This window comes from Babylonia areolata, chromosome 4 (genome assembly GCF_041734735.1).
Source record: "Babylonia areolata isolate BAREFJ2019XMU chromosome 4, ASM4173473v1, whole genome shotgun sequence".
NCBI lineage: Eukaryota > Metazoa > Mollusca > Gastropoda > Neogastropoda > Buccinidae > Babylonia > Babylonia areolata.
Window position 1 is genome coordinate 56,413,689 of NC_134879.1, and position 17,167 is coordinate 56,430,855.

Sequence of the window (17,167 nt, forward strand, 5' to 3'; positions counted from 1 at the left end):
AGTCAGAACTTGAGTGCATTTATGTAAATGTGTGCACATATCACAGTGGATTTCTTCTTCAGAAAATTTGTCAGAGTACGACACATTATTGCCATGGGTTCTTTTTCAGTGCGCTAAACGCGTGGTGTACACTGGACTTTGGTTTATTGTCTCATGGCTAGACGCTCAGTTTGATTTTCCAGTCAAACTTTGGAGCAAGAGCGAGAGCGGGAATCGAATCCACACCCTCACGGACACTGTATTAGCGACCTAGTCGGAAACTCTTATAAGCGATGATTCATGTTCTCGCTTTCCTTGTTTGTCAAGTCTTGCGGCACAGTTTTGAACCCATTTCAAATGGAAAGGTGTTCAGCTGGAAGACCGGCAGTAAACAGAGTTACCAAAGTCTCACCATGAGAGATACACACAGACAGACGAAGCAAAAGAAAAGAAATAGTAGTAATTATACTCATTCAACGTCTTTTCATGTGTGTAATATTAGACCTGTGTTGTGTGTGTGTGTGTGTGTGTGTGTGTGCGTGCGTGAGTGCGTGTGCGCAGATGAAAGCTGCCTTTACCCCAAGACGTACTAACAAAGGAAGAGCGACACAACAGCGCTATAAATCTGTAAGGCCGGCTTTTAACCAAGAAAGCACAAGCAAGACTACAAAGTGCACTGGAAGATAATTGCTTCTTTTGTTTGCAGCCTGTAGTCCATGAACGCGTTCTCGGCTTTTAGGATGAATGTAGTTTCGCGTGACAAAACATTGTTTTCTCGTCGGCGTACACGCGGGCAAGCGTTATACAAACGTTTCTCTTCCAACAACCGCAGCGATAAAATCAGCGCCAAAAATGGTATTCGCATAAAACGAACTTTTCTCTCCTAACATCACCTCTGTTACCCTCTCCTCCTCCACGCCCTCCCCCTGCCTCCCTCCATGACTCCTCAAATACTCTTTCCAGTTATGTATGGGCCGGTGGCCTCGCAATTAAACGCTTGTCAGTGTTAGTGTCTCTCAATATGTTGCAGATCACACACACACAAAAAAACAACAACAAAAAACGTGACGTGGGCGTGCTGAAAATTTCAACAACAGCAACAAGACCGACAACAGCGACGACAACAACAACAAAAAACAGGTAACAACAACAGCAGCAGCAGCAGACGATGAGCAGAGCAGCGGTCCACAGCCAGTCATACCAGAGCCATCAAGGGACGTACCCGGCAACCACCATGAAACAACAGGGGGCGGGGGGCCGGCAGGCGGAGAGGGTGGGTGAGGAGCGGCCGTCCCGCCTGATGCAGATGAAGGACGATTACCAACGCCGGCTCCTGAAGGAGAAGGAGGAGAAGATGGTCAGCATGTATGAGGTGGGTGACACCTGGTAGGTGCTTGATTGCTTGCTTGATCGACTGATTGACTGGTCGAGCATTTGAGATGAAAATCGCATGCGAACTTCGCACTCAGAGGAAAAAAGTCGCATCAACCTTTTTGTCATTGTTTAAATTCATAAGACCCGATTTTCGATTCGCACGAGGTGACTTCACATGCGAATTTTACCAGTCTTTGAGCAGGTCGCTTCTGGGCCTGAGGTTCTGTTTGCAGAAATACCCCTTATTCTAGGTCCATCATATGACCAGATCGTTCCCTCATTAGCCGCATGCATTTCATGTAGAGATCTCCATCAAAACCAACATCGTGTTTGTGTGAGCACCCTGCTGATGACTTACCTTCTTTGTTTCCCATTGTTCCCCAAAATTCGATAGTTAATATTTCGTCTTCTGTAGCAACAGAACTCCTCATTTTGGACACAAAGTGTTTGCTTTGATTGTGCTGGTGTCTTGGTTTCAGTCAAAACTGGCGGGTAAATTTCGTGCCAGTGGATGGGCGGTCTCTTTCCTTCGTATAATTTTTTTTTCGTGTCCATCGGAGCGATTGTGTGGTAGGGTGTGTAGCTGTGTTTGGTGGGGTTGTGGTTTGTTTGGTTTGTGTATTGTCGCCTGTTTGATGTGTTTTTTTGCGTTTTTTTGTATGTGTATGTCAGTAGCACTGTCAGTTTCTCTCCGTAATAAAAATCATCATCATCATCATCATTGTACAGATCATCATCATCATCATCATTGTACAGATCATCATCATCATCATTGTACAGATCATCATCATCATCATCATCATTGTACAGATCATCATCATCATCATCATCATTGTACAGATCATCATCATCATCATCATTGTACAGATCATCATCATCATCATCATCATCATCATTGTACAGATCATCATCATCATCATCATCATCATTGTACAGATCATCATCATCATCATCATCATTGTACAGATTGACGCACACAGCTCCCATGCAGGAAGCTCCTGACGTTTACAAAAAAAAAGTTCTACATACACAAACATACATGCATCAAGTACATCACACACGAACAAGCGCGTGAAAACACAAACACGCAAACAAAAACACCCCGCACACGCACACACACACACGACCAGCAAAAGTTCAAGAAGCACATAAGTCAATAAGATAGTAGGCAGAACGGAAGAGGCATGTTTTGAGAGCTTTTTTTTTAAAGAGAGACTTTTTGTGGGGGGGGGGGGGGGTTGTTTTGTTTTTTCGTTACTGTTTTGTTGTTGTTTTTCTGTTTTGTTTTGTTTTTCGGGGGGTGGGGTGTCATCTTTCCCTGTCACCATCCAAATCATGTCTCCTCTATCCTCACCAACAGGATCACCAGAGAAGGAACCAAGAGAGGGCGGAGCGCGTGACTCGAGGCGGGGGAGGAGGAGGAGGCGGAAACAACACCAACACCACCAGCAACAACAACAACAACAGCTACCCAAACTCCAAACTCCGCCAGCCAGGTCACTTCACGCAGGACCGGGGCGGTGCCCACCCACCGGGCACCTCCTCCTCCAGCCCTTCCCTGCGGGAGTTTTTCCGGGAGCGGCGGGAGATGGAGGCCCGCGGGGGCTACGTGCCGCCCATCGACCAGCACTACAAGCAGAGCAAGAGCCGCACGAGCAGCAGCCACAGTTTCCACAAGACCAGTGCCGGGGTGGACCGCAGCCAGCCCCTGGCCCCCATCCACCCGGCCAACCGAGCCACCCAGTCCCACGCCTCCTCCCCCTTCAACAACAGGCCCCGTCTGGTCAAGCATGCCAACAACAGCAGTAGCTACAGCAACAGCAGCAGCTACAACAGCAGCAGCAGCAGCAACAATAAAAACGCCACTTCGCCAGAAGCGGATGAGAACGACAACTACAAGACGAACCAGCACGACAGCCACAAAGCGCGGAAATCGCCCAGGCGGCCTGCACCGCAGGCTGGAGGTATTGTATTGTATTGCACTGCATTGCATTGCATTGCTTTGTATTCTATTGCATTGCATTGCGTGCATTGCATAACATACTATTGTATTGTATTGTGTTCTATTGTATCGTGTTACACCGCATTGAATTGTATTGCATTGTATTACATTGTGTTCTATCGTATTGTATTATGTTGCATTGTATTGTACTGCATTGCATTGAATTGTGTTGCATTATATTGCATTATGTTATATTGTGTTGCATTGCATTGCATTGCGTGCATCGCATTACATGTTATTGTATTGAATTGTATTGTGTTGTGTTCTATTGTATTGTACTGCTTTGCTTTGCATTGCATTGCGTTGTATTGTGTGCATTATCGTATCACATATTAATGTATTGAATTGTGTTGTGATTGTATTACTTTTTGTCACAACCGATTTCCCCCGTGTGAAATTCGGGCTGTTTGTCCCCTGGGAGAGCGCCTCACCACAGGGCAGCGCAATCCCTTTCTGGGGCGGTTTGTTTGTTTGTTTGTTTGCAAGTATTTCTTTTACTATCAACGCGGATTTTTCTACAGAATTTTGCCAGGGACCACCCTTTTGTTTCCGTGCGTTCCTTAACGTGCATTAAGTGCATGCCTCCCACGGGACCTCGGTTCATAGTCTCATCCGAAAGACCTGCACCCAGACCACCACTCAAGGTCTGATTGAGAGGGAAATGGAGTACAAAAAAAAATTAATTTAGGTCCGTATTTGGGATTCAAACACGTGGACACTCACTTCCTTGTCGGGCGCTTTACCACTGGGCCACGGATGCGGTCTATTTCTAGTTTCAGGCTGTTTTATTCGTCGGTTCTTTTTTTGGGAGTGTTGGGGGGAGGGGGCTGTCTTTATTCATATAGCGCAGTGCCGAGCTTGCGTGTTTAAGTTGTGTGTAGGCGTTGAAGTGGGCATGTTAGAAGTAGGCTTGACTGCCTGCACGTGATTCTTGGCTTTAATTATAAGATTGAGATCAGCTGCTCCCTTGTCCAGGAACGTGTTTTCAGCATGGCATCACACAGTTGAACAAAAACAGCTGGCTCCTCCTCAATTGCTTTCCCTTTCTTTCAGTATAACGTAAAGGAGCCATAAGAATCGATCCTTGTTTGTTTTTTGTTGTTGTTTTGGTGGGGGTAGGTTATTGATGTCCATTATTAGATCAAAACTGGTAGGTTTGTGCATGCTTGCGTGTGTGTGTTTGGTTGTGCGCGCATATGTATACATAAACATGCTTGTGTTATTGTGTTTGTGCGAGCATGTGTGCGCATAAGTTTGTATGTATTATATAACAACTGGGTTTTTTTTTAATCCCATAGCCTTTTACGGCTATCGGGGCCTAGCGCTCGGCATATCATGGCGAAGCCCAATCCTCTCTTTCCCCCATATTAATCTTCCCCAAACCGCAGGCCGGTACCAATTAACACCTGGGTGGAGCGAGGAAAATTGGTAGTAAATTGGCTTTCCCAAGGACGTAACGCCACGTAGAATTGTGGCCTCGAACCCCGTTCACTGGTGGACGCTGGATCAGAAGTCCACGACAAACCGCCACGGCGACTCAATAACCAATTTACAAATATAGTGTCAAATCTTTATCTACATCGTGTCATGATGGCGAGTTATAACAGATATAGTACCCCCTTCAACAAACCCACGCTATTGTCTTTTGGATACATAATAAGATAAGATGATAATAACTGTATTATCGCAATTTAGAAAGAATCGGCCAGGTGCATTATCACTACATGAACAAGTACTCAGTGCAGAAACATAGTCGTAAAAACAAAATATTGAATATATGACGCAGACACCCAACTAGTAAAAGCATTCTGTACATCATTTCACACCTTCACTCCACACATTGCATTTCAACCCCATGCGTTACGCTCCCTTCCTACTCACAGGAAACTATTGTCCGTAAGCTCCCCTCCCTACTCACAGGAAACTATTGTCCGTAAGCTCCCCACCCTACTCACAGGAAACTATTGTCCGTAAGCTCCCCTCCCTACTCACAGGAAACTATTGTCCGTAAGGTCCCCTCCCAACTCACAGGAAACTATTGTCCGTAAGCTCCCCTCCCTACTCACAGGAAACTATTGTTCATTGTCCGTAAGTTCCCCTCCCTTCTCACAGGAAACTATTGTCCGTAAGCTCCCCACCCTACTCACAGGAAACTATTGTCCGTAATCTCCCCACCCTGATCACAGGAAACTATTGTCCATAAGCTCTCCACCCTGATCACAGGAAACTATTGTCCATAAGCTCCCCTCCCTACTCACAAGAAACTAGTGTCCGTAAGCTCCCCTCCCTACTCACAGGAAACTATTGTCCATAAGCTCCCCTCCCTGATCACAGGAAACTATTGTCCATAAGCTCCCCTCCCTACTCACAAGAAACTAGTGTCCGTAAGCTCCCCTCCCTACATACAGGACACTACTGTCTGTAAACTCCCCTCCCTACTCACAGGTTTGTAATGTCGTGTGCACACCCTCCCTCATTTCAGGAAAGGGAGGCAGCAGCTTCGCTCTGGCGTCCCAGGGTGGAGAGGAAGAGACAATCTCGGAAAAGATGTCCGATTTCCGGAAGTGGCAGATGGAGCAGTCCAAGGCCCGAGAAGATCGCCTGAAGAAGGCTAGCAAACGAGCTCCTCAGCGCCCCGACGACGACGGCGACGATGATGAGTACAGGGAAGGAAGGAGAGGAGGAGGCGGAGGAGAGGGAAGGAGCAAGGAAGAGGAGGAGGCGTTGATGGGGAAGATAGCTCGGCAGCAGGCGGAGCTTGATAGGATGAAGCGGGCGCGAGAAGAGGAGGAGGAGGCGGAAGTGGTGAGTGTGTGTGTGTGTGTGTACGTGTGTGTGTGTGTCCGCAGACACAACGAGAGCGATAGAAAGAGGAAAATTCTAACACAGTTTGCAGACGGCGGTGATGCTCTGCGTACTGAAAGACACCCGTTATCCATACGCGGGAGCCTGTAAAAGCCCCTCTGCGATCAGACATACGCGTGTGAAAACACACAGCAAGGTATGAAACCCCGACGGGTGGGACAATACTGTCATCCCATTTGACAGCTTCATTCTGATGATGTTAGGAAAAGGTTATTACCGGACACATTTTGTTTACCAGACACTCCGGCGCCGGCATAATAGAGAGCATCGATTAATCCTGTAGAAGGGAACGGGAGGGAGGGGGGTTAGGGACGGGGTGGAGGGCGATTATTTTACTGGTCGTGAAAGGATGGGTAGGGGTCGGTGGGGAGGTGACATTTATGCAACCAATGTTGCGGACCATCAGATACCCCCACACTACCACCCCTGTCGCACGACTGAAAATCGTTAGAATCACAGACACAGTGGTCGTGGGAGTACCTACAACCGTTAATGGACAGGGGACGTTGTATGTGTGTGTGTGTGTGTGTGTCGTCATTTATTGATGGTGATCGTCCGTTTCTAACCTTCCATGCCTTGCCTGTGGGGCCCTGCCCTACTTATCTCTCCAACCAACGCACACGCACGCGCGCGCGCGCACACACACACACACACACACACACACACACACACACGCACAAAAATACCTAATTTGACTGGGGGGGGGGGGTGGAGGGACCGATACCACACTGCAGTACAATACCATAACTATACAATACAATACAATACAATACAATACAATACTATACAATACAATACAATACAATGCAATACAATACAATACTATACAATACAATACAATACAATACAATACAATGCAATACTTTCCAATAGAGTATTTCAGCAACCTAACGCAATAAAGTACAATATATCTCATCCCAGTATATATAATTGACAATTCAATGCAGTATAATCAGACCATTAGAACCAGAAAAGATGCCCTCGATACGACCGCAGCTTAATAATTCACACCCGAAAATGATGCAAGAGCCCACACGGGAGCACTTACCGACACGCACACCAAATATCAACGGACATCATTAACGCAATTCAAACACTCCTGTCGGTTTCCAATCATGAACACTAACAAGGCGATCAGGCGTGAAAGGTAGCACTGCGTGAGAGCGACTGGTTTTCGTGTTCATATTACATCAGGTAAAATGACTCATCAGGGAAGTGTAAATTAAAATCTGGTAAACCCAGGTAAACCTGGACAGACCAGAGAACAGATGTTGCATGCACAGTATTACATAGAGCAGTGTGTGTGTGTGTGGTGGGAGGGGGGTCGAGGGGGGTGATTGTGTGTGTGTGTGTGTGATCATTTTTGCTAAACAACGCCCACCCGACATTCGTTTCTGCGCGAACACCCCATCATCAGTCGATTATTTCTCGTTCACACTTTAAGGCTGAGGGAATCTGATCTTTAGACCCCCGTGCGAAATATGGCCATCAATAAAGTCGATATGAATGCGTGTTGTTGTTTGTTCTTTTGTTTTAGTTTTGGTTTAGTTTTTTCACTGAGACAGCCCGAACAATAAAACGAAATAGAATAGCATAAATCAAAATGAGATAGAGAATAAAAAGGAGCAAACCATCCGAAGAATAACAATATAATCGGAAGCTTCACACGGTGCCTTTATCACTACCCATAAGTGACGGCTGCCCGTGCACCCCCACACCTTCTGAAGCTATCTGACGTCCCGAGAACACAACACACAGACAGAAAAATTCAGCTGAGTCCTTAAACTATAAATCACAGACACATAATTCAAAAGGCAGGTACTGACTTCAGGCCCCGAGTCAGTCAAACTGTTGAGTGATACTTGACCTCAAACTGTTGAAATGGGTGAAGGGGGGTGGGGGGGGGGGGGTAAACTCCGACATTCTGAATAATAACTGGTGCTACAGTATGGTTCAAACTTTCACATTGTGATGTGACATTCAGAGATCTAGTTGAAGAGTGTTGCTGTAGTTAAGGGGTTGATTTAGTTTGACTTAAGTCTCAGATGGTGCATATCTGTTATGCATGTGTGGGTGTATGTGTGAATGTGTGTCTTCATGTTTTATATTTATTTGCTTATTTATCATCATTGTTGTTATTTATTTATTTATTTATTTATTTATTTATCTTTTTTTTATTATTATTATTACTACTATCTTTTTTTATATTATAATTATTATTTATTTATTTATGTAAGCTTATCTATTATTTATTCACCTTTTTTCGGAGGGGGGTGATAGGGACAGCGGGAATGGAGGCACTGGGGAATGTGGAGGTTGAGGGTCGGAGCCGCGGAAGGAAAAAGCCGAAGGGAAACTAGGGTTGTACTGGCGTCCTGAAGACGATGGCAAACGAAGGAAAACCCCAAAGGGAAAGGTCCGGAACAACCTACTCCCACTCTCTGTAGACTATGCTACACTAGGCTTCATGGATATGTTTTTACATAAATATGTTTATGTTCACAGAAAGAGATATCCCCATCCTTTCCTTAAGCCAAACACAACATACTTAAGTGGGAGACAAGTGGGTATTCAATCACACACAGACGCTTTCACACAAAAAAAATACCAATAAGAGAAGTGCATATGGACGACGTATTACCGTTTCCGCTGTAATTAATTATCCCAGACTCAACACACACCTCTACTAGTTCCGCGAAAAATGTCTCGAAATGGCAGGTATTGCTGTTAGTCATGTCATGTTCTCAACTGGTTCTTTTATGATTTCGTTATGTAAATATGTCGTACAGAATCCAGCGCATTTTTTTCTGGGCGCTTACAGAGGGCTTCTCTCTCTCTCTCTCTCTCTCTCTCTCTCTCGCATATTACCCATTTTAACTACAATCGGTCAGTGCTAATCAGTGTGTGTATCAACAGCGATAGAGTCGTTTCATCCTGTTACATCTTACTTCGCAGTTACCTCACCTGTTGTTTGTAAACACTGTAGGATAAGAGATGCCTCGTCGGCATGGCAACGCACGCGCCTTCTCTGCCTCGACACGCGGGAGGGTTGGGAGGAAGCGAGGGGTGGTTGGAGTAATGAGGGGGCGGGGGGAGGGGGATTAGTACAGCTATGGGTGGGGTGGAGGTTGAGGGGGTGATTGTTTGGGATGTGTGAAGGGTGGATGTTGCGCGTGAGTGTTTGCATAAATCTAGCAGCGCTACGTGTGTATGTGTGTGTGTGTGTGATAAAGAGACAGGCGTGTTGCGTATGGTTTGCTGCCATGGTAACTTAAAACAACAGTTTATTGGAGCTATGGTGTGCGAATGGAATGGATAGTGTGTTTCGAAGTGGGAGTTTGGAGGTAGCACGGCAACGTATAAAAGAATGTAATATAGAACTATTTCATCTGAATTCATGACAGAAATCTGGAGCAGTTTATTGTTTGATATTGTATGCATCTGTTGTGAGAGAATGGAGAGAGAGAGGGGGGGGGGGTTGTCACTTTGAACAACCATAAAATCACTCCGCGTTGATTTTGACCAATGATTATCGACAGTTTATCATCCCCCCCAAATAAACAACAAAGATTAATTCAAAGACATCCAAGGTGATTTCATTGAAAATTCTAGGACAGCCATTTCAATCTTTTCGACCTTTATCATTCTGGTGTAATAAATATCACCGTCAAACAATACGCCAATTAAATTTAACTCGTTAATAGCACAGTAATGAGAAAACGCCATTTAGCATACATTCAAATGTGGGTATGTAATTCTTGATAAGTGTAAATAATGCATAATTTATATCAGTTATCGGGGTCTAGTTTATAAACAATGTTACCATCACCTATATCATGTGTCCTGATGATGTGGCCATGCATCATCATCTGTCACTGTCACAAGTCCCGCAACTTGGCTTGGTCGTGGGGGCGCTGCATTGCTGACCGTTTCACCAAATGACTCCTTCTGGTGGTCGTGGGATAGTGCCTGAGTTCTGGCAAAGCTTTTCAATGAGGCTGAATAATAATTTTACATTTGACACACCATTGGTTTGAGCAATCATTGTGGAAAGTCGCAGAATACTCGCCCGATGAAATATTACTACCAATACTACTACTACTCCATGCCAGGTCCAGGGTGTTTGAGGCACTGATGAGAGAGTTCCTCTTCGCTGATGACTGCGCTTGCTGCACACACCCATGAGGACATGCAGTTCACTATGGACAGGTTCTCAACCTCCTGCAGGCGCTTTGGACTCACCATCAGCCTCAGCAAGACCGAGTCCATGTACCAACCTGCTCGCTGACAGAATGCCAGTACCTCTCCCCAACCTGCAATCAAGATCAATGACAGAGATCAAGTCAGTCGACAAGTTTTGCTACCTTGGCAGCACCCTATGCAGCAACGGAGCCCTTGATGCAGAAGTGATGCTGCGCATCGCCAAGGCCAGCTCCGCCTTTGGCAGACTCAACAACAGGCTGTGGAACAACAAAGGCATCAGGCTCGGCACCAAGATGAAAACCTACAGAGCTGTTGTGCTGACCACCTTGTTGTACTGCTGTACTGCAGAGATGCCTACGAAAGATCCTCGGCATAAAGTGGCAAGACAGGGTCTCCAACCTCCAGGTCATAGAGAGGAGCGCCCTGCCCAGCATCGAAAGCCTGCTGATCCACTGCCAGCTACGCTGGACAGGACACGTTGTCCGCATGACAGACAGCAGGATCCCGAAGATGTTTTTGCATGGCCAGCTGAAGGAAGGCCACCGTGAACTTGGAAGACCCTGCAAGCGCTTCAAGGACACCTTGAAGACAAACCTCAAAGCCTGTGACATAGACATCGCTTCCTGGGAAGCTGATGCCCTTGACCGCTGTCGCTGGAGGATGCTGTGCTCTAGTGGCATAAAGACGTTTGAAAACAAGAGAATGCTGACCATTAAGGAGAAGCGTGAGCGAAGGAAGCAGGGCTCAGCTTCTGGAGACGTTTTCCCTTGCAACACCTGTGGGAAGTGCTGCGCATCCAGAATCGGCCTCTTCTCCCATATGAGGACACACATCGACAGATAAGCCTGCCTACCTACTCATCCGTCGGACCGACGGGAGACTCCATCACTACTACTACGACAACTACTACATCTAATACTAATACTGCCACTGCTGCTACTACCACTAACACTACTATTTCATTATTTAAATTAACAATTCAGATCCACTCTACGAAAGTAGCAATCATAGTGGAAAGACGCAAAAGACTCTCCCGATGCAATATTACTACCAATACCAATACTACTGCTACTACTAATACTGCCACTGCTGCTGCTACTACTACTACTTCATTATTTAACTTAACAATTCAGTTCCACTTACGAAAGTAGAGACTTAGGAAAGATTCTAGCAGTCGGAGTTGACCTTTTATAACAACTTTACAGCGAAAATTCACCATCTTCTGTTCGGAATGCTGTAGCATTTGTACGTTGCGTGAGACGAAAAATAGAATTTGGTATTTGAAAAATAAGAAATAAATATTTGTAAAAAAAAATAAAAAAATATATATATATATAGATTGATTGATTGATTGATTGATTTAGATAGATAGATAGATAGATAGATGTGCTTCTTTGCTTTGTTTGTGAAACTGTCTTCAAAACTATTATTTCGCGATATATGTTGTTTCGATTTGTTACTTTCATTGTTTCCTTCTTTCGCTGTTCAGTTATACTACCGTTTGTTTTCCCCCTGCTTAATGCTCAGTATCTTTAACGTGATGAAAGCCATCGTTTTTCAATTATTTTTGTTCGTTTTGGCCCTTCATAGTCTCAAAGGGATAAAAAAAAAAATAATAAAATAAATAAATAATCGAAGAATTTCAGCCTGTTGCATACTTGTAGAAGACTTGCAACCACCCTTAATCCAAATTGAGTTAATCTGCGCAATATCATCCTCATCCTCTTTCGTTCTTTTCTTTCTTTCTTCTTTTTCTTTCTTGCAGAAGCGGGAAACAGAGAAAGAGATAGCGGAGAGAGAACGACGACGACGACAACAACAGCAACAAGAGGAAACTCGCCGACGTCGCGAGGAAGCGGCGCAAGCGAAACGCGGCGACAAAGAGCAACACCAGCGGAAACCGACAACACGCCCCAGTAGAGACGAGGACACCGTCCACACTCAAAGAACCGCCACCACCACCAACAACAGCAACAACAACCGTCGCTCCGTTCAACAGCAACCCACTCCCCGACAGCCCCCTTCTGCCCGAGACTCTTCCCCTACGTCTCGAAACCCGCCGCGCACACAACGCCGGCAGCCTCCACCCCAACGAAGACCCCGCAGTGCCGAAGAGGACGACGACGAGGTGCCGGGCCCTGGTAACGAGATCTACGCCCAGGCTGTGGAGGGAGAGCAAGGGGGGAAGGTCCGGCTGGTCCCGTGCAAGGTGTGCGGGCGCAAGTTCGCCGACGATCGCGTGCAGAAGCACCAGGTGGCCTGCAAGAAGGTGCAGAAGAAGCGGAAGGTGATGGACCCCACCAAGATGAGAACGGAAGGCACTGACATGGCCAAGTACGTCTCCAAGGGCGCCCACAAACAGGAACCTCCGGTCAGTGGTTTGTGTGTGTTCGTTCTTTTGTTTGACTTTTTTTTTCACTGTCTGATTTTGGAAGAGGATGGGAGGCGGGGGCAGGGTGTGGGTATGCTTGTGTGTGTGTGTGTGTGTGTGTGTGTGTGTGTGTGTGTTCTGTTTCACACCCACCAAACGGTGACGTGCATATAAGAGCATATGTGAGTATATTCGCTCGTACGTGTGTGTGTGTGTGTGTGTGTGTGTGTGTGTGTGTGTGTGTACGCTCGCGAGACGCTGCCGTAAAGAGAGCATGTTATAAGTCACGCCACATTGCACATCACTTAGACACCCGTCGCTTATGAGTAACGTTCTATCGATTGGTTTGCTTTCTGTGTCGGTTTGTGGTCGTCGACATAATTATTTACGTGGTTGTTATCATTTTTCTTGATGAAGAGGAGACAACGATAACGATGATGATATTGGCATTGATTGATTTGGTTGATGGGAAATCTCATTGACAGCAATTCACCATCAGTTGCGAATGTTAACTGAATGCGAAGCTGAAAGAGAGATAAGGGGAAAGTAGTTTATTATGACGGCACACCAAACATAAAACATCAGCACTATTGGGTCTCGTGTGTGTGTGTGTCTGTGTGTATGTCTGTGTGTTTTTGTGTCTGTGAGTCTATGTAGCCTATGTGTATATGCGTACGTGCGTGTGTATGTCTTTGTGTGTGCATAAGTGCGCGCCCGCGCGTGTGTGTGTAGTGTGAGGATTGATAGAGAAAGAGACTGGGAGAGGATGGCCGAGCAAGCAATGCGTAAAGCCAATGAAATACCTTTTTTCAGTAAATAAGGTAGAATGGATAAATGGATAATGAATGAACAAATACATAAACAAGTAAATAAATAGATACAGAAGAGTGAATCAATGAATAGATGAATTAACAGTTAAAGAAAGAAAGAAACAAAGTAAAGTAACCGTATATAGAAATGAGAAATGAATAGATAAATGAATAAATAGATAATTGCCTATATATCTAAATTATATTTATTTTAAAAAGGTGGGTTGTTGTTTTTAATGAAGGAAAGGTCCGGAAGGTAAGACCAAGGCAACAGTCCCGACGTCTTGCAGCTTGGACAGAGCGTGCCACAGAAACATAAAACATGGCCCACTGGGCCCAGCGCCTTCACGTTTAATTGATCGGGCTGTTCACGGTGGCGTTTTTTTACTTAACCGGGCATCCATTTTTCATGACGCGCGCAGGCCATCAAACGTCACGCGTGACGTGAAAGAAGGGGTGTGACTCCGAGGAGTGGTGCTGTTTCCACAACAGCTTACCCGTAGCTAGTGTAGCCTCCGTCACAGTTCACTTTGACCAGACTAAAAAAAGGTAATTAAAAGTCTACACTGCGTGCGTGATGTTGACCTTCTTCGGGATCGTGAAGTATTCATTCATTCAGTCGCAGACTTCTGAGCTGGTGCTGTTTTCGGTCTCTTGGGCTGTAACTGAACCGACTGGCAGATTGATTGGAATGGCTTTGGTCCGGTGATATCATTATGCACTGGTTAACCGTCAATAAAGGGAAAATGTTTGTAACGTGCATGGATATTTTTAATGTGATAACGGCAGTAGTCTAATATCCATAACCAGCGAAACGCTCACCCCCCCCCCCCCTCTCTCTCTCTCTCTCTCTCTCTCTGATTGCGGCTGGTCACGGCCGTCAGTTAAACCTTTCTTCAGGGACTGAACTGGCATGCTGCATTTGTTTTATGTTAATAATTCGATGATTTTGAACACATTATAAGCTGTTAGCTTGGGGTTGTCCCAGTTCAGTTTCAGTTTCAGTAGCTCAAGGAGGCGTCACTGCGTTCGGTCAAATCCATATACGCTACACCACACCTGCCAAGCAGATGCCTGACCAGCGGCGTAACAGTGATAGCGTATATGTATTTCATATGCTGCTATAACTCCGATTAAGGAATCGTCTAAAGAAAATGGAATGGGGGTGTGGAGGAATCTCCAGAGGTCAGATCGGGTGGGATGCACCGATATCTGTCAGTAATCATAGGTAACCGTAACAGCGAGGAACACGAAATCTGTTTCATTCCCGAGTGAGTTTGTGAAACTTTCACGTCCGAATGACTCATCCATATTCCAGCAGTTGTGGTTTGGGCTGTGGTGCACTGCATTAGGCTTTCCTATTAAGTTTTTCTTTTTTGTCGTGTTTTCCCCTCTAAATTATTTTTGCAACAGGACTTAGTGTTCTTACACCGGGGCTGAAAGATGTGTATCTGGGTCAGTTACATTCTGCCTGACTTCGTTTCGCAGACGCATGTGGTTTTAAAGATGAGCAGAAAGAGTTGGGTAATATATTAAAATCTAATCAGTTAGTCAATAGAAGGAAACTACTTCTCGAAACCACACCCATATAGTTACTTCATTTGCAAGCATCACACGTATAGCGTTCGTACGTGAGAAAACGAGTTAAAACATGACAAATGTACGGCTTTTTTTTAAAGATAGGTGGGGGGAAACACCGTCACGGTTTTGTTCATTTTCTCAAAGACTGAGTCATGTCTTGTGCAGTTGCATGCATTTCTTTTCAACGAAATGTTGACCAAAAAAATATTTCCCTGGCTACATAAAAGTTGTTCAGTCTTATGGATAGTATATGTGACTTGAGACAAATCGTCAAACCCATAGGATTACTTCATAAGGGGTTAAGGGTTGACAATTTGTTTTGTTTTGTTGTTTTTTGTTGGTTTTTTGTTTTGTTTTGTTTTTTCTTAAAGAACAACAAACAAAAGAAAATCCATGCAAACATACTCAAAAGTGACATAGCAGTCACGGTTGCAACAAAAACAGCAAGCATTTCTTACGAATTCTTCTTTTTCTTCTTTCCCTTGACTACCGCCTTCATCATTTTGAAGATTCTGTAGACTATAATGAATAATAGAATTGACGAATGTAGAAAACAATAACGACTTTGCTGATACAGTATAAAAATGCAACTCTATTTTGCCATGTAATATATATTTACGTGACCCTGGTAACATGTAAACAAATTATCCCTTGAGGGAGGAATGAGACTGTTCTGAAAATTTGGAATAATTGATAGACTGATTTGTTTGTTTTAAATTTTTCTCCTCTCTCTCGGTTTTTCTTTCTTCTTCTGTCTCTCTCTCACTGCACACACACACACACACACACACACACACACACACACACACCACCACCACCACCACCACCACCACCACCACTATCACCACCATCACTCTTCCCGTTTCTTTTATCTCTGTTGTCCCATTGGAACTCCGCTGTCCAGACATACGCGGGCCAGCACCACCAATGGTATTGATCCACTGACACCAGATAACGATGGGGTAGCAGGGTACCCGAATCCAGGCGGGTACATCCCTGCTGAAAGCATTAACTGTAAAGTCACTCGGTCAGGTACTGATGGTAACCGATAAATTGTCGCCTCGGCCGACTTGTCGACGGTGACAAGATGGTGGAGCATATCTAACCGCCGCCTTGTTATCATCGACAGATCAGTATACAGACGACAGCGGTTAACAAACCTTCGCAAAATTGTCACCGTTTGCCGGCAAATCAGCTGATCGACGATGAATTATGAGGGCGTCAAATTGACGTCGTTCGACGATACATAAGCGGATTGGCGAATTTCCACCCAGCATCATTTTATTTAAAAGAAAAAAAAAAGCCAGAGCTTTTCCTCAAAGGTTTGCACAAAGTCAGTCAACAGACAGCCTCATCATCATCATCATCATCATCAGCAGCAGCAGCAGCAACAGCATCGTCGTCGTCACTATCTTCATGAGCATTGTCATAGTCTTCAGCATCATGAACACATAGCAATGTACACTTCGACAATATAGCCTTACTATGACCTTTTACTAACAGCTGGTTTTTCCTCAATTCGACGAAAGTTTAGCTCACTCAGTACGGCTAGTCCTCTCTTCTACTCCACACAGACCCCTCGGATGTCCAGTGGGTGTCTGAATGACCCAACCTTTAGCTTCCGTCGTCAGAATTGTGGTATTCTTTGTCAGCATTCACCTCTTCCATATAAGAGCCTTCCACTTGCAATATTTTGATGATGGTAATTGGGCTGAAACGCTGTTAACGTCTTCTCTTTCGCCGTTCGTATGGAGGGAGTTAATGGCGGAGCTCTCTTAATCGATTCGTCGCCGGTGACAATTTGGCGGAGGCACAATTCAGCGGTTATCAGTGTTGAGAGAGAGAGAGAGAGAGAGAGAGAGAGAGAAGGGGGCGGGGTATAAAAAAGCTGGGTGTATTATTGGTGCCCACTGTCCGGAGGTTGCGAAATATTGCATAGGCTTCCTCATTCTTCAGGTGAGTGACGAACGTTCGCTTCTCTGA

At 45.1% G+C, this 17,167-nt stretch overlaps 1 protein-coding gene across 1 annotated transcript in view; it reads left to right on the plus strand.

Annotated features, from left to right (window-relative positions):
• Positions 1–1,147: 1,147 nt before the first annotated feature.
• Positions 1,148–17,167, plus strand: part of LOC143281500 (uncharacterized) — a 20,194-nt gene continuing 4,174 nt past the window's right edge. The window contains exons 1-5 of the mRNA XM_076586709.1: positions 1,148–1,351; positions 2,714–2,811; positions 2,911–3,158; positions 5,838–6,160; positions 12,189–12,794. Of these exons, the coding sequence (XP_076442824.1) occupies positions 1,148–1,351; positions 2,714–2,811; positions 2,911–3,158; positions 5,838–6,160; positions 12,189–12,794 (1,479 nt within the window). The remainder of the gene's footprint in view (positions 1,352–2,713; positions 2,812–2,910; positions 3,159–5,837; positions 6,161–12,188; positions 12,795–17,167) is intronic.